The 25,818-nt window shown below is 57.2% G+C and overlaps 2 protein-coding genes across 2 annotated transcripts; both read right to left on the reverse strand.

Annotated features, from left to right (window-relative positions):
* Nucleotides 1-10,525: 10,525 nt before the first annotated feature.
* On the reverse strand, nt 10,526-14,375 carry LOC140625998 (uncharacterized). The gene is made up of 4 exons (XM_072813637.1): nt 14,297-14,375; nt 12,345-12,492; nt 11,534-11,609; nt 10,526-11,085 (listed from the first exon to the last, which is right to left on the reverse strand). The coding sequence occupies exons 1-4, from the start codon at nt 14,373-14,375 to the stop codon at nt 10,600-10,602; spliced, it is 789 nt and encodes a 262-aa protein (XP_072669738.1). The 3' UTR covers nt 10,526-10,599.
* Nucleotides 14,376-18,110: 3,735 nt separating this feature from the next.
* Nucleotides 18,111-21,239, reverse strand: LOC140626002 (transforming acidic coiled-coil-containing protein 3-like). Its single transcript, XM_072813646.1, is given in 3 exon segments — nt 18,111-18,290; nt 18,293-18,749; nt 21,177-21,239. Coding segments are annotated over 3 exon segments (678 nt in total). The 3' UTR covers nt 18,111-18,132.
* Between the last annotated feature and the right edge of the window lie 4,579 nt (nt 21,240-25,818).

Raw genomic sequence — 25,818 nt, forward strand, 5'->3', positions numbered from 1 at the left:
TCACGTCTGCCTTGAAGTTCCCTGATGTTCGGAGCCAAGAAAAGTTTCATAAACGCGGCTTTGGCCTCTCAGCCCCACCTCCCACCCCATCCAGACGCCAGCATCCCCTGGAGGGATGTGGGGCCATGCGGAGGCTGCGAGTGAGGACCTGGGCCAGAGGCTGGGGAGAGGGGGCTCCCCGGGCACGAGAGCCCAGGCTGGCGGTGGGGCCGAGCGGCTGGCGGGGCTGGGGGCGTGGGCTTCCTTCCGAGTGGCCGCCACAGCCCGCTGAGGCCCAGGCCCCAGAGCGGGTTCCGGTGGAGTGGCTCCTTCTGGGCCCCAAAACTGAGATGTTTGGACCCCTGCCTTTGGAGGCAGCAGCAGGCCTCACTCCCCGCTCCCCGGGTACTTCTGCTCTCCTTTCCACACACTCTCATCTCTGGAGGACTTTGTAACAGCGGTAATACCCAGAGCAACCCTCTACTGAGCACCTACTGCAAGACAGGCATAGACTAGATCCTTGAGCTGCATTCTGTCCTTTAACCCACTCGACGATCCTATAAAGCCAACAGTAGCCCACTGAGACATGGAGTAGCCACGTGTCAGAGAGGTTCAGTGACCTCCCCAAGGTCACACAACCTGTAAGGGGCTGGCTGTATTAGGTTTCCAGCTACTTTTTTGAATCCCAGGCACTGGGCACTTTCCAACAAACATAGCAGCCTTTCCAGCATGGGGCTCTGGCCGAGTATGTGCTTCCTGGGACGCTGGGATGTGGGACTCTGGCCTGTCAGGGAGAGTTATAGTCTAAGGGGGGGGGGGTGCTCCTGGCAGAGCTTGGGCTTTGATGGGGCAACCCAGCTTTGATCTCTTTTTGAAGTCCCGGCCTCTGGAACCCGGCAGCTTCAGTGGGGTGAGCTCCAGGAAGGGGGAGATGAAAGGCCAGGAGGAGCCGGGTGGGAGCAGAGGGAGAAGGGAGGGTGGTGGGCGGGGGGCAGTGAGGAGCCAGGAGAGAGGAACAGATGTGTGAATGAGAATCAGGAAGCCAGCAGCTGGGAGGGAGAGGGAAAGGCTGGTGGGGAAGAGAAAGTGGGGGAACAGAAAGCAGAAATGCTGTGGGCTGACAGGGCCTGGCCAGGCCCCGGGCCAGAGAAAGGGAACAAGGCTGAGTTTGCCCGGTGGCGTGGGGAAGGGAGGCATGGGAGGGGGTGGCCTTGGAGGGGGGCGTGGGGCTGGGGGCTCCAGCTTTCAGCCTCTTCTGCCCAGGAATCTGGGCTCTGGGGTGAGCCTGTGCAGTGAAGCCCACCTGTCCCTCACCTGCCATCCCCCCTCCTCCCAGCAGAGGCACCCCTGTCTGGCTAGTTCGGCCACCGACTGGTTGTCGGGCTGATGATCCGGAGGCTCCAATAAGTTTCTGGCCAAGGTCTCATTGAAGGCATCAAATGGCCCAAGGGAGGGGGTGAAAGGGAGGTGAGGTGCTCACCCCTGGACTTCTGGGGCTCATGGCTCAGGCTTGCCACCAGGGGGAGGGTCTGCCCGAGCGGCTGTGCACCTGTTCCTGTCTGACATCCCGGTTCTTCTTTCAGGGCTGCCACAAAGCAGGCAAGTGAGAACACGTGGTGGGAAGGGGCCAGGGGCTGGGAGCTGGGGAGCAGGCCAATTCCCCTGCTCAGCAGCCTCCTTCTCCCCAAACCAGCAGCTCAGAGCCCCACCCTGCCCAAGGCCATGCTCTGCACTCCCACCCACACTGCCTGGGGGACCCAGAACCTGGCCCAGCACCTTTCAGACCCAAACGTAGGGCCTCCTTGGGATCTGATGGCACCCCTCAGCTCTGCTGGCAGTGGGAATGTTGTAGGCAGGGGGTGCCAAGTGACAGCTGATGAGGGCAGCGGCAACAACCTTCCCCATGCTGGGTTCCTGCCCAGGAGCCCCCAGGATTATACCCACCCCAATTCTCTGTACTTCAGAGGGGCTGGGAGGGCTTCCAAATTAGGATTTATGGGATTAATGCCTTCTTTTTCCTGCCCCCTCCCCACCCAAGCCAGTCTCTCTCACTGCAAGTGTCATGCCCTCTTCCTGCTGAGCCTCCTCGGGCCCAGACCTCACAAGAAGGCTCTGCAGTGGCTTTTCTGTCCTGCCGGCAACACCCCTTCCTCAGCAAGGGGGACAATGCCAGGTTCTCTAAGGACATCTGTGTGGACGCCTTGGGGACAACTCTGCATCCCCCTGGGTCTTCCCTCCTCCATACCTGATGCTGGATTTGGGGCTAGGCGAAATTCTGTCTGTAGAGACGGCGTGGGGATGTACAGGGGGTTGCTGAGATGCAGCAATTGTAGGATGGCTGGGGGGAGCAGTCCTGGCCCCTCTGGGCCCAGGGAACCAGTGGAGGAAATGCTCTGCAGGGGCCACCGTGAGTCCCTCCTGGGTCCTCCCCTCCAGGCCGGCCCTCACCAGCCTCGTGGGACATTTCTCATGCTCAGCACTGCTGTGTCTCTCCTGGCCAGTCCTGACCCCTTCTCTGTCCTGCCCCACCCTGCTCACCCCCACCCTGCTCAAGCACTGGGCCTTGAGCTCAGGTTTCCTTACCTGCCACCTGAGGAGTGACCCTTGGACCTGAGTCTCCAGCGCAATGATTCTAGTTTCTCGGTTTGAGGGGCCCTCAGCCTCCTTGAACCCCTCAGGGGGACTCACATGTTTGCTGAACCCCCTGTGACCTTACTGTCTCCCTGATTCTCTGCTCTGTGACCTCCATGCAGGTCCAGGACCCAGGCTGCAGAGATCCCTGCTCGCCACCCCCTGCAGCGCCCAGTGGTTCCCCTTCCAGCCCAGGGGCTCAGGGACCCTCCACTCTGCCGGGAGCCCCTGGGCAGGACCTTGCCTTGTTCCTTTCTGAACCCTGAGCCCTTAGCACATTGCCTGGCACACAACAGATGCTCAATAAAGGTTGGTTAAATCAAGCTGCTCAATGGACCCAAGGGAGGTCAAGAGGAGATGTGAGCATGTAACTTTGATCATAGGGCCTTGTGATTAGAAAATAAAGTGAGGCACCCACTAGTACCTAGTACTAGTACCCACCCACTAGGGCTAAGAGGCCACCTGTGATGCTGGCAGTGAGGCAGCTGCTGGGAGCAGTGTGCCCATCAGAGCCACAGAAGGATAGATGGGGACTGTTGGAGTGAGAAGGAACCCTAAATAATATTAGTTGTAACCTCCTTGTTTCACAGGTGGGGAAACTGAGTCTCCCAGAGGGGAAATGATATGCTGGAGGTAATACAATAAATTGGTGGTGGAAGTGGGACTACATTCTAGACCTCTGGGATCCTGGTGCAGGTACCTTTTCCTGCACCTGTCTGGCCCACCCCACCCCACTTTTTACTGCTGTACCCCTCCAGCCCTTCATGCATCTGTACTGCTAGGAAGAGTGAGGAGGGGCTGACAGAGTAGGAGGGTGGTGGGCAGAGTGTACCTGTAGTCCAGAGGCAGGGCTGGGCAGCTAGGGGTCATGTGCTAGGGTGGGCTCAACTGGATGGTGGCATATTCCACAACGTCTCCAGGCCCTGGCATGGTGGTCTGTGTCTCCAACATGAGTTCCAGGGCTGAGGTGTCCAGCTCTGCATAATGGACTTCAGTGTCCTTTAGGTCAGAGCCCTAGAAATGAGGCAGAGGGAGAGGGGGCAGGAAGGGGCGTGGTGGGTAAGGACAGGGACAAAGCACCTCAGGGCCAGGTGTCAGGATGAGATGGGGAGGTGTGGGAGTGAGGGGGGTACATGAGGGAGATAAGGGAGCCATGGAAAATTGTGAGATATGGAGGGAGGGAGAGAGAGAACCAGAATAGGAATCTATCAGTGGCAACAGAGTAGACAGGGGTTTGGTAACAACGTTTACAAAATTGGTCACAAAGCATTTGTATGTGCTGTGACACTGTGTCTCTGTAGATCCCTGAGGGGGGCTCCCAGGTGGGCAGAGGCAGGGTGGGTTCTGCCCCTGGCCCCCCTGTGCTTGACTCCAAGAGATTATTTTGGCCAGCCTTCTCCTTTTGCAGAGGGGAGAAACTGAGGCCCGCAGAGGGCAAGTGACATGTCCAGGGTGAGCCAGGAAGATGCTGGCAAAGTGGCAGTGGCATAAAATGGAACTTAAAGTCAGAAGAGCTGGCTTGGAACTTCAGCTGGGCTTCTTGCTGTGGCTGGTCAGATTAGTTGACCTAACTGAACCTAGTTTTTCATTTGTAAAATAGAGGGAAGAAATCTCATGGATTTTCACTATCATGGGGCTCTTGGGCTCCAGCTTCCGCCTGAGCTCTTCAGTGGCACTGCATTACTTCTGACTCTCATTTGGATTTGGGAATTATCGGAACAAGAGTCGTCTGAGGGCAGGGGCTGCTGCTGCTCTAGTGATGGCTCATGCTGTGGCTGGGCCAACCTGCACTCCCTCACCCGGCCTCAGTTTCTTGTTCAGCAAGACAAAAGGTAGCCCAATGACCTCTGGGGCCAGCTCTTAGCTCTTAAACTTTCTGCACCATCTCCTCCTCAGCTCACTGCTAGTGTTCAAGCAGACAGACAGGTGGTCTTGTCAACAGAGCAGGGGCGGAGGCTCTCCCCAGCCAGGGGGTCAGGAGCTTGGGGCAAGGAGGAAGGCTCCACACCATGGAAGGCAGACCCCTGTGACCTAGGCCAGGGCCTGCTCTCTTCTTCTTGGCTAGGCTCCCTGCGTGGCAGGAAGGCTGAGTGTCCTGATTTCAGTTCTCTTTCAGCAACGTGCACCCCATGCCCATCAGTGACCACATTCAGGGACACATGGCAGGGCTAAGATTAGAGCAATTAGCTCCTGATTTCCCAGAAGTGAAACTCACACCCTAACGCCTTCCCTTCTGCAGCCCCCAGTGCTTCCAGAGCCTGCCTGGAGGTGAGGGGGGAAGTTGAGGGCACAGGAGACCAGGGAGGGAAGGGAGGGCCGAAGAGACAGGAGGCCTGACTCCCAAGCTGTGATTTGGAGGGCCTAGGAGGGTGGTGTAGAGGGATAGGAAGGTGGGCTCAAGGCAAGCAGGGCAGTGTGTGCGTAGCAGCTTCTGGGAGGAAGAGGCCTCCTGGAGGCAACACAGACTTGCCTCATTCCCAAGAGTCCCTAAGGCAGGAGGAGTTTGGTCTCCATAAGTGGAGACTCCTACAGATGGGATGGGTGGCTGCCATCCTGGGATGGTGTGAAGACCATCCTGCAGAGGCAGGGTGTGGACACATTGATTGTATCCTCTTTCTCTATGCTGGTGGGGCAGCAGGATGAATGGACCCTGCCTCCTGTCCTTCCCGTCATGGTGAGGATGCCCAGGGACAGGTGCATCCGGTGGAAGGGAGGCCATGGGTGTTCCCACTGAGGCCATCTGCTGAGAGACCATCGGTGTCCACAAAACTTCCCAAATGAATGCCATCTGCACAGAGAAGCCTTGATTCTGACCCCTCACCGTGGCTTGAGAGATTGGGGGTGATGGCAAATGGTGGTTTGGGGCCGTCTCACCCAGGTGGGTGGCAGCAAGTTCTCCAGTTCCTTCGGTGGGTTCTGGTGGGGAGGGGTGCCCTGGAAGCCCTGGATACCTTTGCCTTCAGCCTTAATAGAACTGTCTCAAAGATGGAAGCAGTGACCTGACCCCTGCTCAGGGTGGGGGAAGCCTCGGCTACAGGTCAGGGAGGCGGCGCCTGGTGGGCCAGGCACCCGCTTTGCTCTGGCTTTGGCCCCGCTCCCACCCCGATGGCACCCACCTCCCAGCACAAGTTCAGGGAACTGGTAGCAGTCACACCCTGAGATGGCCCCTGGGACACTCGACCACCAGCCCTACCGCAAGGCCACTGATGTCCAGGAGTTCCCACACGCCTTTTTGTCTGAAGCTGTGCAGACATGGAAATCCACCCCTCAGGTCTGGTGTGGGGAGCACTGCCGGGTGACAGCCCAGCTGCCGTCTGCTGGATCCACCGTGGCATCGGCCGTGACCACACTTCCCCTGATGTTCCCGCCACTGAGGAGCGCACTGGCTACTGGTGTAGCCCATCCTGGCTTGAGTCACGCTCCCCACCGGCCTTGCTGAACTTTCCACTTGCTATGCTCCCCACTCGCTCCTCCCCTTTTTCAGGGCCAGACCTGTTTTGAGGTCTGAAGCCTGTCCCTCCTCCTCCTGTGTCCCCTCCCCTTTATCCTTCACAGGCCTCCCCCCACCCCCACCCCAGGAGCCAGCAAAGCTCCTGCACATCAAATCTTGTCTTGTCATCTCTTCTAGGAGGCCTCACACCGACACAAGTGGTACCAGGACAGTCTGAGAATGTAGGTGGCAAAAGATAAACTGGGGATTTAGGCCTGCCAGCAAGGAGGACCCACTCCAAGTGGGTGGGACGCAGAGTCCTGGTGGATGTGGCAGGCCCGTGGTGATGCTTTTCCCAGAGGAGGTGTGCAAGGACGTCCGGGCATCTGAGATGTGCAGGAAACGGTGTCAGAGAAGCTGCTGAGTTGACTGGTTATTGCTTCATTATTTGGCACTTGTAGAGGGATAATGAATGAGAAACTCGGGGCCACTGACAGTTAGAGGCTCAATGTGAAGCCAGAGGAACTTTGTAGAGAGTTAAGCCAGCATCATGGAGCTCCAGCGATGCTCAGCTAAGCCAGGTTTGTTGTGTGAAGGTCAGGGCTCTGGGTGGGAAAATCTGGAACTCTGGAACTGAGCTTGAGGGTAAATGGATGTGTCCCTCAGAGCACGCAGCTGGCCCCTCACATCCCCAGTGAGAGTGAACACCATTCCGTACTGGGACACACTGCAAGGCAGCAGCCACCTTCCTCAGAAGCTGCCCCACTTCTGTTCCTGGCTGCCGACTGTGACTGAAGATGAAGCATGACCCAGCTGGGGACAGTTGGCCTGATGAAGGAGGAGACGTTACACCCAAGGAGAATGCGTTGGCAGGAATCATCTAGAACGTCCCAGCAGAAGCCAGGCTAGCGCTCCTGGGTTGGATTTTGAGGGTTCTTGATCAAAGGGGCCAGAACAAAGACTCGATGAGCAAGACTGCATTCACTTGGGGGGACTTTCTCAGGACATGGGATTCAACACTCTGACAAGGACCCCAGAAAATGGGACAGATTCATTGCTAGGGGGCATGGCATTTCCTGTTGCAAGTGCAGAATTGGGAGTGATATGCTGACACCACAGTGGACCCTTGGTCTGTGGGACAAGAGCCAAGTGGAAACCTCGGGGACTGCCCGCACCAGCCAAGAGAGCCAGTCAAAAGTGATGTCCTACAAGGGTTAGGGAGAGACTAATGCGGTCATCAGCAGATTGTCACTCCCAGTGACCCAGGGAAAATTTGTATCTCCATCCTCACAACTGTGGGTTCTGCAGGGCAGAGGGCCCCATTGAACTGTGAGCTCAGGCTGCTGCCTGGGCACATGGGCTCCTTGTGTTCAGGTGGACAAGAAGGGGCCCTTCTTGGTGGAGCTACTTAGTTCTGATCAGCAGGAGGAGGTGGGGCTGCTGTCACAGTGGGGCGGGGACGAGGGACTTACATAGGGCACAGGTGACTACTGGGGCTTCTTCTGCTCTAGGGGTGGATGGGCACATGCAGCAGCCCTGGCTGAGAAGGGTCTGATGATCTGGGGCTCAGACCCGCTCTGGAATGCAGATGTGGGTTGGAGCACTGGGTAAGCGTCCAGGCCCTGCTGAGGCGGTAGCGGAGTGAGGGAAGCTAGAGCGGGTGTGGAAAGGAGAAATGGGTATGAGTTGTGGCCTTGAGATTCGTCGGGGCAACAGGGGATACATCTCTCAGGAAGGGGGGGCCTGTGGAGCACGGAGCAGACCCCCGTGGTGCCTGGGTGGACCGTCACATCCCCGGACAGGGCCGTTGGAGTCTGCTGGGGATAGCGTGGCTGACTGAGGCTCTTCCCACCCAACCCTCCTTCCTTCCTCTCCTTTCCCAGGTGTCAGACCTGCCTGCCCCCTCTTGGTCCCTCCCGACTGCCCCCCACAGTAGCTCTGCACACATCTAATCCCATCTTGGTAGCTTCTTCTTAAGAGGCCTGAACCTACACAATGGTCGCAGGACTCCATCCCTCCAAAGGTTGTGGTGTCCAGTCTGCTCCTAGTGTGGGCTTTGTCCTCACCAGCCAGAGGAGAAATGGAAACCCCTCTCCTTAAAGGTATGGCCGTGTCTCCTCCTCCCAGCTCTTTTAGACACCTGCTTTGGAGCCCTTGGACATCCCTCCTGAGTTCTAGCCTGGAGGCAATAAGCTCCCGCAATGGAACCTGCCACCTGAGTGGAGTCCTAGCCCAGAAACTTTGATAGAAACAAAGGGGTGTGCGTCAGACTTGGTTAGCGCCCTTGGGTTTGTGTGCCGCGTGGCAACTGGGCTGCCCAGGCTGGGGCGACCGGGCTTGCGTGAGGCTCTAGTTCTGGGCCCCCAGCCCCCCTGCAGCCCTTCCACTCCCCTCCCGAGCCCTGCCTCCATGAACAGTGCGTGCTCTCTGCCTGGCTCCTTCTCACCGCTTGTTGGGAAGGAGAATTGATGACAACATCAATAATGTGAGTTGTATACAAGCTGCACTGCCAACAGACCCGAGTGCCGGGGATAAATCCTCTCCCGGCCGAGTAATTGCTCTACAAGCCAAAAGGAATTACGCTTCTTTTGGCGATAATACCAGTGCCTCCCAGGACGCCAGAGTTGACCTCCTTACACCACCCTACAGGCCGTTCTCATGTGCCCCCATCCCCCTCAACACCCTAATCATGTGGCCTCTGGGTTCAGGACACAGGGTGTCGCCATCCTCCGGCCCTGCCTGCCCATGGCTGTGGGTAGCCGTTGGCTCACTCTGTTCTTTGTCCCAAGTGGTCTTCTTGTGTTTCTTGAATGCATCAGCTCCTCAGAGTTTCTCTCAATCCACTATGAGCAGAGGCCAGGGAGGGAGGGCTGTTAGGGAGGCGACAGAGTCAGAGCCACGTGCTGAGGTCTGAGGCTTGTATGAGAGAGAAGTTTGCGGAAGGGAGTGTGTATTGGGAGTGAGGGGCCGAGGTAGGCCGTCCTGGGGTCAGGGGCTTGTATGAGAGAGGACGTGTGTATGTGCGCGTGTGCGCGAGCATGTGCATTGTGGGGGACCAAGGTGGCGGGCTGTCCCTGAGCCCGGCCCCTCCCAGGCCCCCAGGGAGGGTTGTGCATGCCAGGCTGAGAGGGCAGCGGGACCGGGAAGTCGTTAGTGGGGATTGGGCTGCAGCTGTCCCCTTATATCACAGCGATTTTTATGCCCAGCCTGGGCCCCCTCTTCAGGGGATCCCGCCGGAGTCTTCCATGACTTTCTAAATCACTAACTTCCATTACTTACCTCTCCCTCTGTGCCCCAGCATCCCCCCTGCCCCACCATGTCTGCTTATTACCCTCCCTCCCCCCTTCTCTATCCACCCAGGGCTCTGGCAAGCTTATGCACTCTTGGCTCGAGGCTGAGCTGAGGAACGAGGCTGATCTGGAGGACCCTGAACGGGGCATGGCTTTCTCCTCTTTGGAACTCTGAGCCTCTGCTCTCCCTCCTACCTCAACCACGCTCAGGCCTGGGAATAATGTTCTTTCTCACTGTCCTCAGGAAGGGGTGGGTGAGCTGAACCTCTGAGCTTGTTGTGTGGCCCAAAGTGACACCTAAGACCCAACTTAGGACACCAAACCCAAGCTTGGGGCTGTCTTGTGTGCCTTCTGGGCCCCATGGAGCCGAGCGACAGCCAGGCAGTGGAAGCAGGCCATTCTGCTGCGGACAGGAAGCCTGAAGCCTCAGCTAGTGCCCACCCTGAGGCTCTGCAAGCCTCCTCGGGCTTGTCTGTCTTTAGGTACCCGCCCCCCGGCCCCCCCACCAGATGTGCTCACTGCCGTGGCTGCTGTGTGGTGAGGGCCTGGTCTTGGGAGCCAGAGGACCAGCGGTTGGAATAACACTTCTCCTAGTACTCGCTGCATGATCTTGGACAAACCTCTCAATTCCACTGAGCCTCAGTTTCCTCCTCTAGAGAATAGGGAGCGATAACAGGACCTACAACACAGGTGGTTGTGAGGGTTGAACAAAATAGTGTTTGAAGCCTCGCCACAAAATGCCTGGCATGCCCCAAATGCTCACACTGCCATTATGGTCTCTTCTGGTGGAACTGGCAGGGCCGCACAGGGCGGCCTGGGACACAGGGGTGGGTGTGCACCCCCACATGGGAAGGGCTGTCGGCTGCCGTCTAAGGAAAGGACTTTGTGTCCACAGTGAGTTCTAGCTCACATCCAAGTCTCTAGGTGGGTGGAGGAACAATAAAGGGTCGGTGGTCTTCTTATCCTGCACAGAATTGGAAGGTGGGGGCTAGGTTGGTCCCCTGGACTTGGCTCCCTGGTAATGCTCCCCCACCCCCAGGTGCAGGATTTGGCATCTCAAGATCGGCTCACTTTGGCACGTCCAGCTGAGAGGGAGGATGGCTGTGTTCTGTGAAGACAAAGGCCTGGCTCTCCCACCAGTGCCAGGAGAGAATGTGTTATCTTGGGGCCCAGGTGGTCTGGCCCGGGTCTCTGTGCTGGCACCATGCAGCGCCCCCCAGCCCCCATGTCTGCTAAAAGGCAGAAGCTGTGGACAGAGGTGGCAGCTGTTCAAGGGGACGCTGGCCCTCCGAGCACCTGGGACTGGGGCCAGGAGGAGGGGCTGCTGCCGGCTTTGGGGTGGTCGTTGGCAGGACCCAGAGCTGAAATGCAGGCTTGGTGGGGAGAGAGCAGGGCATCGGGACCACACCCTCTCCCTGGTCGGACAGCGTCCAAGCCCTGCTTTGCCCAGGGGACCTGCTGTGGTGCGACCGTGAAGGGCCACCCCTCCCCTCCCTGGTGGGCCCCAATCTGTGCCCTGCCTGCCCTGTCTCCTGGGCTTCCCGTGTCCTCCTTCCATCCGGGCAGCTGGGCTCGTGGCCAGGCTGGGTGGAGCTGGGTTGGGGGCGCCTTGTCTGGGGGTTGGGGTTGAGCAGTCCTTACCGAGGGGCGGTAGGAGGGGGAAGTGCCCAGATCGTAGTAGGGGGGCTGCAGGGGCAGCTGCTCCACTTCCTGCTCCTGCTGCAGCAGCTGCTTCCCTGGCTCCAGGTGGAGAACCTGAAAGAGGAGACGAGCAGCTACACGGACTACTCCCCAGGGCCTCCTCCAGGAAGCCCTCCTGGATCCCCAGTCTGGTTCCCATCCTAGCATTCGCCACGCTGGAGGCTGGCTGGGAGGTGCAAGTGACCAGGACAGGGTCAGGTATCTGTGGGGCATTTGATGATTTTCTTTTAATGAATGGATGCATGGAGAGGCTGAGAGGTGGAGGAAGAGCTTCCCGTGTGGGCCCTGGATACGTGGGGGGCGGGGGGGGTGTCCTAGTTTGTCATTTCTCAGCGTGGGGGCAGGGGAAGCCTGGGCCACGGGCTCCAGCCCAGGCCTGGCCTTTTGGGAACTGTTCAGGGGCCCGTGTACGTGGGGGGACTCTGCCTTCGGGACGGGCTCCTCCCTGGGGCCATCACCCGTCTTTCCTGCCCACCCCCTCATTCCAGGGACTCAGGCCCACCTGGATGTCCTCAGGCGCACGGTGGCTCTGCCTGTCGGGAGGAGGCTCCGGCTCCTGGGAGGTGGGCAAGGCAGTCCTGTGAGAACAGAATGAGGCTCACACGGGGGGTTCTGCTCCAGTCGGGCCACCTGCCAGCTGCTGGCCCCCGACTGAGTCCCACTAACATGGTTGGCCTCTCGTGCTCTGGGTAGCCTCCTGAGGGGTCAGAGCTTGGGGTTTGGTCACTCAGCACAGGTGGGTGGAGGCCGAGAGTGCCCCTCCTGTCCTGCTGGGTGTCTCTGCGCCCTGCCGAGTCTGTCCCTCCCTCCAGCCTGGGGACGGGAACCCCTTGTGGCTCAGGTGTCCTGGCTCAGAGGACCCTGGGAAATCCGGAGGATGCACATGGCTAGGACCAGGGTGAGGGGACCGAGGCCCACAAGGGCACAGCTTAGGGGGACATCAGAAATCTCAGTCATCACAATAAATAATATTTTAATACAATATATTTAAAACCAAAATTAATGCAACAACCCAGGATGCACAAAATATCAAGATGTTTAAAAAAAAAAGGTCAGATTAGTATTACTGAGTTTTCCTTTGGTGTCAGTCTCCAAACTAGCCTGCATGGCACTATTACTGAGCCTGTCTTTGCCTAAAATGTGGCTATTTCATTCCTCAAGGACTTCGGGCCTCACCCTTTGTCAGCCGCGGGGGTGACCTTGGACCTGTGCGCATGGTTTCATGGTACATCTGCTTCTGGGGGGAGGGGGGCCCCGGGGCTGGGAGGGGGGGGCGTCTGGGTGGGCAGAGGAGCGGGCTTGCTGGCACTCACCCGCCACCCTCCACCTCCAGCTGGCGCTCCTGCTGCCGGCGATGCAGGAAGAGGACAGCAAGAGCCACACCAAGGATGAGGACCAGGGCCGCGGTGCCCGCTAGGAACCTGGCCACTTCTCCTGGGCCCCCCTGGTGGAGGGGCTTTTCTGGAGCCCAGAGATGAAGGGAGAGAGAGAGAGAGAGAAGATGAGAGGGAGGAAGAGAGAGAGGACTCTTGGAGTCAGAGAGGTGGGCCTGAAGCAGGAGAATCAGACCCTGAGGCAGCCCCTGTACCGGCTCCCCTCCCCCATCATGCTGGTTCTGGGGGGGTGGGTGAGGGGATGTCCCAGTTAGGCTGGGGTAGACCTCCTACTCCGCCTCCCCGGGGCCCTCAATCCCAGACTCTGCTCTGATCTGGGGATCTGGGGCATGGAGGTGGGGGTGGGGGTGGGGGAACCAGGGCAGGCGGAGGGGTGCTCAGAGATGGGGGTCCCCACCCCCTCATTCTATCTCTGGCCCTGCAGGGAGGATTCCTGTTGAGGAGTTTAATTTTCTTCCCCTCCCTACCCAATTAAACAAGCAAATGAACTAATTGGTGCTTTGCCCTCCCAGCTCTGGAGAGGGAGGGAGGTAGGATGGGAGGGAAGGTGGAGACACAGATTGCACGGGGACCCTGGGTGTGTGGCAAACCAAGTCTGTCCAGTGTGGAAGCTGAAAGGCCTGGAGGGCCGCCGTCTAAGCACCCCCTCTGTCTGGAGGCCCGTGGCCGTTGCTCCCTAGGAGCATTAGCCCCTGGAGGGAGAAGTGGTGCTGGGGTACAGGCAGCTTGCTCTGGGGTGGGGGTCGGGGGGCAAATCACTGACTCTCTCTGGGCTCCAGAAAGGGTCCTGGGGGCTTGTGACAGTTCATTGACCAATTTCTCAGCCCGAGCCTGAGCCACTGGCTGTCCCTGAAGAGAAGGATGCCATGAGGCTGCTGGAAAGGAGCCTGAGGCAGGGAACTGGGGGGTACATATTGCTTTCTGGGCGGCCCCGCTGTCCCAGGTCGAGGAGACCACGGCCACACCGGGCCTCTCCTTTCCATCCCTCTGCTAGGCTCCATGTCTCACCTCTGACCCTTCCAATGCGCGAGGAGGAAGGGACTGGTGAGAAAATCCTATATACTTCCTCCCCTCTCTCCTCCCCACACCGTATTATGTATAATTAAACACAAGAGCACCTGAATGGAGGCGCTAAATTGCAGTTTGCCATAAACATCATGGAGCCAATTTTCCCGAAGCGGGATTGACAAGCACCTGCCTCTCTCTCTGCTCCATCCCAGTGCCCTGACGCAGGCTGTGTCTGGGGGAGGCCTCAGTACCAGCCGTGGCTCCCAGCGAGGCTGCAGCCCCTCCCTGGCCGGGTGCCTGTCCATCCCCAGCATCTGTCCATCCCCAGCTGGTGGGCCGAGGCCCCGCTGGGAGGGCAGTGTCTGTGTGTGTGTGTGTGTGTGTGTGTGTGTGTGTCCTGGGGACTCCGGAGCCCCAGACCCCTCCCCGTCCCTTGACTCTCCACCAGCACTGTCCCTTCTCAACTGTTGCAGACTCCCAGGGCCGGGATAACCGCAGCCAGTTACACAAACCTTGCCCGCTTTTCTGCAAATGGTAGCATCTTAGCAGCCACCACAACCCCCTTCCTGGACTTTCTTCTTTATCCTCAAGGCTTCCTATTTTCGGCCCCTGCGGTCTTCCTACCCTGCTTCTCCCCTGGTTTTGCAAGTGAATATCGCTCCTCTGCTGTGTTCCAGGCGCTGGTCTGGTGCTGGGTGACAGGGAGGCACAAGGCCCAGGCCCTGCCTCTCAACTCTGCTGGGTCCCATTCCTCTTCCTTCTGCCTCCTGGACAGCTCTCCGTATGGCCGCTCCTCCCCGGCTGCAGAGCCACTACCCTGGTCCAAGCCACCAGCGTCCCCTGAGCGGCTGCGACAGCCTCACCAGCCTCCTTGCCTCCGGTCTTGTCCTCTCTTAGCTCTTCTCCACGCTTGAGCCCCAGTGATCTTTCTAAAAACCTCATCAGGCCACAGCCCTTCTTAAAAGTCTTCTGAGAGACCCTCTGCTTTCCCTCGGTGGGTGCAGAAGCCTCAACCCCCTCCCCTGGACTCGGGAATTTTGTTCGTGGGGGGCCACCAGGCAAACCTAGGTGCCCGTTTCCTCTCCGTGCAGCTGAGGCAGGCTGGTCTTCCAGAGGGCTGGCTGGGTGCGCGATGGGAGTGTGAAAAAAGTAGCACAAGCCCACAAACCCCGTCTGGCTCAGAGTTCGGGTTTCTCTCCTCCTGGAGCCAGCTGATCCCAGGGCTGGGGGGCAGCCCCGCGGTGGACCTGGGCAGGAAGGGGAGACGGTTTGGGGCAGCCCTGCCTCGACTCCCTGCTTCTCGGTGACTTCCCCCTGGGGACCCTGGGGCCACTGGAGCAGGAGAGCAAGCTGCAAGAGTCCCCAGGATACACACACGCATGCCCTTGTAAGGGGCCTTATGTCATGCTTACGGTGCAGACGACAACATGCGGCAAGTGACCCTGTGCACGCACCAGTGTGGGCATGAGGACAAAGGGCCAAAATATGAGTGCCAGGTCCCAAGAGTCCTGGGGCCCTGCCTGATTCCTCTGGAGGGTCCCCACCCTGGTGGAGAGAAACACTAGCGGAGGGACGATGAGACATGGGGCCAGGGAAAGGCTAGGAAGAGCAATTGGCCTGATTGACGTCTGTGTCAGGCACCTGTGCTGACCCGGGGTTTGTTTGATCCTCATGTCAAGCCCGCAAAATTAGATGATGTTACTCCCAGTGAGAAAAAGGAGGCCCAGAGAGAGGTTAAGTACTTTGCCCAAGGTCACCCGGCCAGGCAGTGCAGAGCGGGCTGCAGGGACTGCGTCCGTGTGACACTCTCCAATGAGGCTGCGGGTCTAAGTAATTCTGGCCCCTCATATGGCAGGAAGCTGCGTCGCCTGCCCAGACACATCCCTGCCGACCTCCTCGCCCTGGGTTGCTTTGTGTCTGAGCCTCCCCTTGACAGCTGTGAGGTGGGGGGCCCAGCGCTGGCCCCAGCTGGAGCCCTGGCACTGAACCCTCAGACATTCTCTAATTACACCAGGACAAATGTGCACCCCCACCCCAGCCCCAGCTGCATGGGCTTTCGGGCAGGACTGGTCACCTACAGGCAGCCGGGCCTGGCTGGGGCTTGAGTGGAGGGCCCGGGAGAGCCGGGGATCCCTCTGTGAGGGAGGGGGTCAGGCCTCTGGAGAGCATCTCCTGTGAGCCTACCCGGGCACAGGGCTGAGGCTGGTTCTGTTGGGCTTATCCTACTGAGAAAGCTCAGAGAGGCCAAGTCGGTGGTCCCGAGTCCCACTGCCAGAAACGCCGCCACTGGAATTGGACAAGGTCGACTTCTGCAGTCCCTCTTTTCCTTCTAGGAGCAGGGCCCGGTCTTTCTGTGACACAGGAGCCACCCTCCAGACAGAGCTTGCACCTGCCTTGGCTCAGGCCCCAGAGACCAACTGCCTCCTGCCTGTTCCTGGGACCACGCCAGTGACACCTCTAAGCCTCCGTGTTCTCACCTGTCACATGGTGACAACACACCTGGTTTTCCTGCCCTTGGACTGAGAATGCAAAATCCCCAGTTGGGAGATAAACACAGACCTAGGTTGTAGTCTAGGGGGGCTGCAGGCCAGGGACGGTCAGGGGCTTCCTGGCTCTTCCTCAAACCAGGTCTGCCCAGGGCCCCTGGTGGCTTAGTCGGTTAAGCATCTGCCTTCAGCTTAGGTCATGATCTCGGGGTCCTGGGATCAAGTCCTGCATCGGACTCCCTGCTCAGCTGGGAGTCTTCTTCTCCCTCTCCCTCTGCCCCTCCCACTCCAGCTCATGCTCGCTCTCTCTCAAGTAAATAAAATCTTAAAAACAAAACAGATCTGCCTGTTGCAGTAAGGCCCCATGATGGGAAGTGTGAGGAGCTTGGGTTTCACCCAATGTTTGATAATCTCAGTCTGCTTCTCCCTACCACCCTGACCCTCAACCAGCCCCCAGTGGTCCTGAACCCCCATCCCTCACTCAGTGGCTTCGTGTCATGCTCACTTGCTCTACCCATCACCCCTCCTTTAGTTCAATAAATATGTCCTGAGCACCAAATATGTGTCAGGCACTGTGATGGGTGCTGGGGGTCTTGGCCCTGGCTCGTGGGGGGAAATAAGCCCCCTATTTTGTGATTCTTCAAAAGAAGACTGTAAGAGATCCAGGAGAGGTATGCAGAAGAGAGTAGCTCTGGGAGTTCATGGCTTCACACAGGAGGAGCCTTTGGAGCAGGGTTTTGAAAGGTTAATAGGAGTTTACCGGGAGAAGAAGAGGAGAACATTGGAGGCGAGGTGAGGAGTGTTGCAATGACCACAGGTGAAATGTGGGCTATATGAGAAAAATTGCAAGTTTGGGATGTGGCCAGGAAATGTGATGCAAGGGGAGACGGACAGGGCAGGAGTCTGGGGCAGGGGAGGAGGCCCACCTCACTCAGAGGTTTAGCTTTTATCCGTAGGTAATGTGACACCCTCTGTCCTGCTACCCCTGCCTGGGGACAGAGACACTGGTTTCTCAGGGGCTGGACTGACCAGAGCTCCCCTGTAGCTGCCTCTTTCAGAGCCCCTTGGGGCAGCACGTGGCCCTTCTGCTCACCAAGCTGTCCTGGGTTGGTCTGCCCTCTGCTTGCCTACAGTGATGCAGACGGAACAGGTGGTTCTGGGGGACCTGAGGAGCTCAGAGGGGTGGGGTGTCTGAATGTGGCCCCAATGCCCAGAGGTAGAAGAGGCTGGGTGGGGGAGAGGCTGATTACATTGCCAAGGGGGCCCACCCAGTGGGCCAGTGTCCACCTGGCCATTTGGCCAGCCCAGGTGTGCAGGAGTGTGGCTCCTTCCTGCTGGCCAGAGGCAGGTGGCGAGAGCTTGAGTGGGGGCCCTCTGGACCGCTCGCCTCTCTTGGGGGGTCTGAAGGCAGCCCAGCAGTCTCGTGGGTACCCCGCATCTCTAAGTGCCAGATGGAGGCAGGGCTCCCAAGACCTGTTTTAATCTTGTCATTTTACAGAAGCTCAACTGTGAGAATGCAGGTCCTGATCTGCAGGTGATAGGGACATTCTTTTTTTTTTTTTTTTAAGGTTGTATTTATTTATTCATGAGAGACACACGGAGAGAGGCAGAGACACAGGCAGAGGAGAAGCAGGATCCCTGCAGGGAGCCCGATGTGGGACTCAATCCCAGGACCCGGGATCACAGCCTGAGCCGAAGGCAGACACTCAACCGCTGAGCCACTCAGGCACCCCTGATAGGGACCTTCTGACCATAGAGGCCAGGGGACCCCTGGGGCCGTGGCTGGGGACAGGGAAGGGCAGCAAGGCTTCTGGAAACCAGCAGTGGCGGCCCCGTAGCCCTGTGGCCTCAGCATCAAGACTAAGGTCCGAGGCCCCCCGGGAACTCCTGCGGGGGCCCCACCTCCCTTCCCACGCGTGCCTGACTGTGCATTCCAGCTCGCTGCAGCCCCTGCATCTGTCTCTCTTTCCTCAGTTCCGTCTGCCCAGGTCTCCAGGCTGGGTGGCTGCTGTACGATCACACTTGGAGGTTGTAGAAATCTCCTCTCCCTTTGCCCAGGAGTGGACATAACCCTCTCTTCCCTACGTCGGGGGGTGGGGGGGCACCTTCCCCTGAGCCAAGGTGGTGAGGGAACCCACCCAGAGGCCTGAACTGATGCGGCCACCCTGCAGCGACCAGGCTAGGGTGGCTCGGCCTCAGGGTGGGGCTTCAGGTCAGATCTTCTCCATCTTGGAAATGAGGTTATCACAGATTGGGGTTAATTCTTCATTTTCCTTAGTCTTCTGCTTTACTGTCTTCTCCAGTGACTGGATGCGCACCTGCTCCTTCCTCAGGCTGGCCTGGAAGGCCAGGGCCTCTGCTTGGACCTTCCACGCACCTGGGCGATCTCCTCGCTGGCCAGCTTGAGCATCTCTTCTGCGTGGGCCTTCAGGGCCTGGTACCGCTGGCCCTCCTTCTCAATCCTCACTATGTAATCTTCGACACACTTCTTCAGAGATTCTTCATTCGTGTGATACCCCTCGATCACTTCCTTCTGTTTCTCAAACCGCTTGAAGAGGTCAGAGAAAGACTTTTCCATGGAGCTCAGGTCTGTAGCCAACTGGTCTTTTTCCTTTAGAATCTTCTGGATCTCAGCTTTTGCTAGTTCCTTCTGTTTCTGAGCCTCCTCCATCCCCTGATACTCGATCCCCTCAAACTCGTCCATTATCTTCCCCATTTCCAGATTCTTCGCATGGAGTGTGTCACACCTGCTCCTCAGCAAGGAGTTCTTCTCCAGCAAGGCCTCTGCCTTCTTCTTCCCTTGGGCTGGAGAGCTAGGGGGCCTGAGTCTCTAGTCCACAGCCTGGGGTGGCCCTGGGCGGGTGCTGGGGGTCAAAGCTCTGGACTGGGTTGTGCTTCGAGCCCGTCTCTTCTCTTAGAAATCAGCGTTAGTGTCAACAGCCTTTTCTCTTTGGCCACAGAATTTGCTTAGGCTCCAGACTCAAGTAGGGGTCCCTTTGCAGTCACCTGTTCAGACCTCCTGGATGGAGATTGAAGGCTCCAGGTGTGCAGCCGGTCCTCCTGTCTCCCTAGCCCCTGACTTCTGTTCCATTTGGCTTGGGCAGATGTAGATTCCGGAAGGGGCCTAGCACAGCGACTGGCACATAGCATGTGTAATAAATGGCCACTCTTTTCGTCACTACTATTCATTAAGTGTAAATCGATGGTGGTGATGCTGCTGCTAATAATGGTGATGATGCTGGTCCCCAAAAGTTTGGCATCTCTCGCTGAAGTGTGGGCCAGGGTCCACCTGGGGCCACGTTGTCATGATATCACTTATATCATACATGTGCTTTTACCTAAATTATCTCACTTGATGCCTGCACCCCTTTGCCTGTTGGTCAGATGGGTAGGTGGAGGCTCAGAGAAGCTTAGTAAAATGCTCAGGGCCACACAGCTCACTGGTGATGGAAAGGAGACAGGAACTCAGCCATCCCGATCCTCAGTGCAGTGCTCTGACCGGCCCCCTTGAGGGCCCTGCCTGGGGGGTTTTCATGTCCCCTGCTGCCTCTGGTTCCAGGGTCATCTGCAGAGGAGGACAGGCCAGCTCAGTCTTGAGTTTACCACTTAGGTAGCTGTGTAATCCCCAGCAACTCACTCAAACCCTCTGAGCCTCAGTGTCCTCATCTGTAAGATGGGACTAACAGCAGGGTTGTTGTCAGGTGTAAATGAGGTGAGGCGTGTTCGGGTATTAGCATGGTGCCTGTGCTTAGTCAGTGCTTAGTAAGCATAGTTTCTAGCAGGTCAGGGACATGACTGCTCCTTGGGCAAATCCCAGGCAGCCAGGGCTGGGGCCCCTGCCCTAATCCTTCCTGTTGGTCTCTCAGCCTTCCCTTCAGCTTTTCCTAGTCCTTTGCTGGTTGTGATCCATAAAGCCCAACTTGTCTAGGCCTGCGTGAGCTCTGGGACAAGGGGTCAGGGTCTCCCAGCATGTGTGTGTGTGCGTGCACGCAGTGTGAGAGGCTATGACACTATTTTGCACAAGGTGTTCTGGCCATCTGGAATGCTCTCCCCGGTGTCTCCAGGCCTCCCAGCCCCTCCCATTGGCTCTTCACACTTTGAGTTGTTAGGAGAAAAAAGGATCATAGAAGAGGCTGACTTTCCCAGAAGCTCTCCCCCTGCCACTGGGTTTGTTTCAGAGCCCCCTCCAAGGTCAGGCTCAGCTGGGGAGAGTTACAGGATTTCACGCACATTCCTGGAGGGGGAGGGACTATCTCTCTGATGGGGATCCCTGATGGGGATCCAGGCAGGGGCCTGATGAGCGAGGGGTAGGGGTATCCAGCCCCAAGTAGGGCTGGGGGCCTGGGGAAGCCATTTATCTGCCTCCCCCCACAGGGCATGGTCTGGGGTGTAAGTGATTTCACCAGCCCTCCCCCACTGCAACATGCACGCTGCCCCAGGTCTCAGAAACAGCTTGTCCTCTGAGCCCCCTGCTGCCTGCTTAGGGGGGGCCATCACTCCCTCCTAGTCTCCATGGTGCCCAAGGAGACCCTCACCCACCCTAGCAAAAGGCCAGGGCTTCCCCTGGATTGTTTGAGGATGGCCTATGAGGGGTTATGCCTCCAGTTTTTATAGGCTCTTGCCCTCCTTGGTGCCCCTCTCCACAGGCTATGGCTCAGTGTCAGGGGTCAGGGAGGGGGGCGTACAGGGGTGGAGGCAGTCCTCAAAGCAACCCCCCCATCACCCAGTATGTGGCCCTGCTCTCCTAAACTTCTTGCCACACATCAATCACTGTCCATAGGGCCAAGTCATTCTTCCACTTTATTTCACTGGGACAAGCCGAGCATTTTTCAAAAGGAACATGGCTAAGAAAATAAGAACAGGCAATATAAAAACATAGGAGTGGCCGAGTTCATGGAGAACCTATTTCTTATCCTAATGCCATTTGTCATCCAGTCACAGACTCCTGAGAAATATCTTGAAGGTCAGCACTGCAGGCAGAAAGCTTGGGCTTCCCTGGAAGGAAGTGAGGTCCCTGTCCTTGGAGGTATTGAGGCAGGGCTTTGGAGGCTCCTTGGTGGGAGATGATTCTGAAAGGTCATTGCACCATGGTGATTCTTTATAATCACATAGAAGTTCGGGCTTTACAAAGGGCTTTCACCTGTGTTCTCATGTCTTTGGTACAATCCTGGGAAACAGGCAGACTGCTTTACAGGTAAGAAGACTGAGGCACAAGAGACAAGTGGCTTTTCCCAAGTGTCCTCGAGGTCGTGACCACCTTGCTGGGATTCACATTTCGAGCCCCATGGGGGCAGAGCTGCTTCAGCTTCAGGGCACCCATGGTCCTGCCCCGACTAAGCAGGAAGTAGATTTGGCTCACACTCGCAAGGCACCTAGGAGGTGGCCAGAGGTGATTCTGGAGTCAATGGGCCTTCAGCCCTGGACAGCATCACCCCCACAAGGACACATTAGCATGAGAGGCTGGGGGGGAGGGTGTCCCAAGGGAATCAGAAAGAGTAGAAATCCTAAAACAAAGGCAGGGCGCTGAGGGGCTGTCTCCCTGGAAGTGGTGAGTGTTGATGGCCTAGCTGGCTGTCTATCCTGGGCAAGGGGCCCTCCATCATCCCAGGACCCCACATCAGGGCTTCTCCCTGTAGAAAATCTCCCAAACCAAATACATATCGAGAGTAATCACAGCACAGTCTGGAGTTATTGAAATGAGAGGGGATTTAGATGTGAAAACGCTTATGTTAAAATGTAATGAAACTTAATGGCTTTTCTCTGGGCCTTGCCAAGGTGGCAGGTGCAAATCCCCTCCACTCAGTAGGGGCTCTGATTCTCAGATGGGGTGTGTGGGGGCGGGTTGGCAACGAGCTTTAAAACCCAAGGGGGTGCAGAAGACTCAAGAATTCTGGAAGACTTCAAGACCTAGACACATCTAGGGAGGGGAGGAGGAGCGGGGCAGTTTAGTTCTGGCAAGTTCTAGGAGCAGCACCATGGGATGCCTCAGAGAGAGGATTTGGTTCATCTGTTTTTCCCTCAGGGGAAAACAATCTTAAGAGAAATGGGGACACCGGGACTCCAGGTCCTCCCCGGAAGGGGTGCCGGAGGACGTCTGATGGGGACAGGGGCTGAGCATTTAGGTGGGCGTGTGGGGCTGGGTGGGGGTGGTATGGAGATGGTGTGTCCTGTGCACAGGCTCCTCGGTTGTGCCCTACTCGCCCCTCCCTGTGGCCCTCGAAGTAGGCGTTATTGTCTCCATATTACAGCCCTGGCCTCAAGCACCAAGCCAATGAGAGACAGATTTGGTGGCTGCACCCAGGCCTGCATAGCTCCAAAAGGGGGACCGCCCACCAGTGTTCTGGGTGGGGAGAGGGGGTGGTCTGGGCTAAGCTTCAAGACTCCGGAGCTCTACCTCACACGGGGCTGTGTGTGTTCAGTGTGTTTTGCAAGTTATAAATCATTGCGAAACTGTGAGCCGTGGTGGCATTTTGGTTCTTTTTAATAAGAAGTTCGCTACATTGCAAAGAGCACTTGGCTTGGAGTCAAAAGGCCTGAATCCAAGTTATGAGTCTACTCCTCACCACCTGTGTGACTTTGGGCAAGACATTTAGCTTCCTGAGCCTCTGGTTAATCATCAGCTAAATGGGGCCAGGAAGACCTGCCTCCTGCTTACCTCCCCAGCTGGCCGTGAGAATCCTGGGGCACACAGCTTCCCTTCCTGCAGCCCAAGGGGCCTGGCCCAGTCTAGTTGATTCCTGCTGCAAACCTTTACATGGACGTCCTCTCTGGGTGCTGGGTTTTCAACAGGCTTTTCCAGATCACTTCCGTTTTACGAAGTCATCTTTGATACCATCTTTTCCAGGAAACCTTTCCCCCCCCGGGAGCCCCACCTGTCTCGGATGACTCTATCTGATACCAAACGAGGTTCCCACACGCTCAGTTGTCCCCTGCCTGGGGCACTTGCTATTTCATGGGCATACTGAAACTTGTTTCAGGCCCAGGGTCTCTCCACCCCTCTATGAGTGAGGCTGGTGTGGCCCCTCTCCTGGCTCTCTTCCAGCCCTGTGGTCAGGACATAGCTCTGCTCCTTAGAGTCTCTATGGTTTCAGGCAGTGGGCAGAGGGTACAGTGGTTAGAGACACAGCTTCTGAAGCCAGGCTCCTCCCTACCCCTAAGTGCTAACTCCATGACTTGAGCAGCTCTCTTCATCTCTTCACTTCTCTGTGTCTTGGGATGGTGATAATAATACTGCCCACCTTCTGAGACTGAGGTGAAGATTTATTTTTTAAAAAGATTTTATTTAAGAGAGAGGCAGAGACATAGGCAGAGGGAGAAGCAGGCTCCATGCAGGAGCCTGATGCGGGACTCGATCCCAGGACCCCGGGATCATGCCCTGAGCTGAAGGCAGGCGCTCAACCACTGAGCCACCCAGGTGTCCCAGTGATTTGTAATTCTAAAGCAGGCAGGTGAATGTCTTGCTTGGGAGCTGCATGTGTTGTGCCGTAGGGCCAAAAGCTTTGGGCACTGGGTGTGACACCCAAGGGCCCAGGCTTGGGGAGGGAGAACCTGATTGCTGGAAGGTGATGGCAGAAAACACAAAAGAGGATGGGCAGATGTTGGATGGTGAGTTTTCCCAGCCAGGCTGTGTGCTGTCTCTCTCTAGAGCCTGTAGGAAGGCTGGTACCAACCAGTGGGGGGCCCTAGATCCCTTAGAGGGCTGGGATGCCTCCTGAAAGAACTCTGTGTAGGGATCAGCACTTTTCATTGATCAAAACCCCCAATTTTTCCTTCTCTAGAGGAAAGCTCTGGAGACAGCAGCCAGTCTTTCCTGGGGTCTGGCCATCCTCCTACCCTGGGACTCCCTAAGTGGCCTGCCAGAAAAGACATTCTCATTGTGATCTTACCTATTGGGGACTCCTTCTCTGCTCAGCCCATGTAGAGGCTTGGATCTTTGTTAGTGGGACCAGATTCTTCACTTCTGTGTGGAGGAGGGCAGAGTGGGGGGTTCTCACCAGTAAGCGGGGTGAGAACGGCCCGACAGGCCGCTGCCCGCCCTCCCACACAGCCAGCCAGGCTCCTCTGAGAGCTGCTCTGGCCACTGTCACCCCGGACATCTAGTCTCTGGATCGATTGCAGTAGATGGAGGTGATGGATGGGGTGTGGTGACTCATCAGTATTGGGGCTGCTGAGGAGCTCCGGGGGACCTCCTACTCCAGCCCCACTCGGTGTCCAGAAGCAGCCCAGGAGAGGCCAAGGCTCCCAGCTTCCAAGCTCTTTGTCCCACATGCTGATAGGAACCGACTGGGAGGTGAGGAGCCTTGCTTGAGAAGTGGCTATGATGGAAGTAGAGCCCCGATTCCCAGTCTGGCCTCTTCCCAGCCCCTCCCTGCCTCCTGCCTGCCATCCAGCTCTGACCACCAGCCCTTCCCTCCAACCCTTCACAGTCCTCAGTGAAAACGGCAGCTGGGTGTGGCTCACTGTCCCCTGCTCTTCTTGTGAAACCCTAGGATACGTGCATTGCTTAAGTGTCAGTCTGGGCAGCAGTGGAAGGTTTCCCAGCCAGCCTCACCCAGTGTGGCCACTGTGGTGCTCCACACCTCATCGAACCACAGGGTGTTACTCTGTTTTGTGTCAGGATGTGACTCTCCTGACGGCTGGCCCTTCTGAGGCTCTGGGACCCATCCAGAGCGCATGCCGTCCTCCCTCCTTCTCTGGCTCTCCCCAACCCATCCTGCCTCCCCAGTGCCTCCTGGGCCCCCAGAACAAGGACCTGTCTGAGGAGGGCCATGGCATAGCTGGATGGACACTAACCCCTCCTCCTGGAAGTGCATGACAATGGGCTTTCAAAATTTTCTTTAAAGCCTAGGGCCCTTTCAAAACCCCAAATCTCAGTCAGTCATATGAAGATGTGCTTGACATCCTTAGTCATCAGGGAAAGGCAAATGAAGTCACAATGGGACGCCACTCTGCCCCCACCAGCACAGCTACACCTGAAGGAACAGATGACAGCGTGCATAGGCAAGGAAGCGGGGTAAGAGAACCCTCGTACCCTCCTGGTGGGGGCATGAGTTGGCACAATCACTTCGGAAGACCGTTTGGCTGGATCTGCTAATCCCCATCCCACTCCCAGGTTTATGCCAAACAGAAATGAGTGTTGTGTGCCGCAAAGTTACATATGAGAATGTTGTAGCAACCTTAGTCATAACTAGCCCCAACTGGAAACACCAAACACATCTGGGGAAAGAAGCAATGCATCGCAGCAGATTCACACAACGCAGTATTACACAGCAAGCAAAAACACGCCTCATGGGTGCATCTCACAGGCATCATATGGGGTGAAAGAAGCCAGACACACAGGGAGCTTGAGTGAGCATCTGTGTCTTGATGTGGGGTGGGTGGTGGTGACATGGGTGCATGTGCCGCTGCACCCTTAAGGTCGGTACACTCTATTGTTTGTACAGTGTTCCTCAATTAAAAATATATGTGAAGGTAAAAGCAACAAAATACTAAAACCTTACACGGAATCCTGGTAGGTAAAACAGATGGAAGCTGAGACCCATCCTTTTGCTTTCCACCTCAGGAGCCTCCTGGGGCATTTTGGCAGATGCCACTCTGGAGAACACATTGGAAGCCTTTTCCTTGGGGTAAACATGGCCTCAGGGATCTCCATCAGGACCATGCCTCAGAGGGACACATCCCAGCTCCTCTACACCTGTGTCCCTCCCACCGGATGGGGGGGTCTTGTGGGACAATGCGAATCATGGTGGTTGCTGTGTAGCCAGAAAGGCACAGAGCTAAGCCCCTAGCTGGGACTTGGCAAGTGTCCTAAGGCCTGATGTCATTTCCATGACAGGTTCCATTTCCCTGCCACAGTTTGCTGCGTAGGGCAGATAGGCAGTGGGGAAAATAATAGTAAG

The sequence above is a fragment of the Canis lupus genome, chromosome 3 (assembly GCF_048164855.1).
Source record: "Canis lupus baileyi chromosome 3, mCanLup2.hap1, whole genome shotgun sequence".
Classification (NCBI taxonomy): domain Eukaryota; kingdom Metazoa; phylum Chordata; class Mammalia; order Carnivora; family Canidae; genus Canis; species Canis lupus.

Coding starts and splice junctions, on each gene's coding strand:
- LOC140625998 (XM_072813637.1), bottom strand. CDS start 14,375: ATGAGGTTTTTAGAAAGATCACTGGGGCTCAAGCGTGGAGAAGAGCTA. Junction 11,610..12,344: donor CTGGAGGTGGAGGGTGGCGG/GTGAGTGCCAGC, acceptor CTGTTCTCACAG/GACTGCCTTGCCCACCTCCC. Junction 11,086..11,533: donor GTGCGCCTGAGGACATCCAG/GTGGGCCTGAGT, acceptor CTCCTCTTTCAG/GTTCTCCACCTGGAGCCAGG.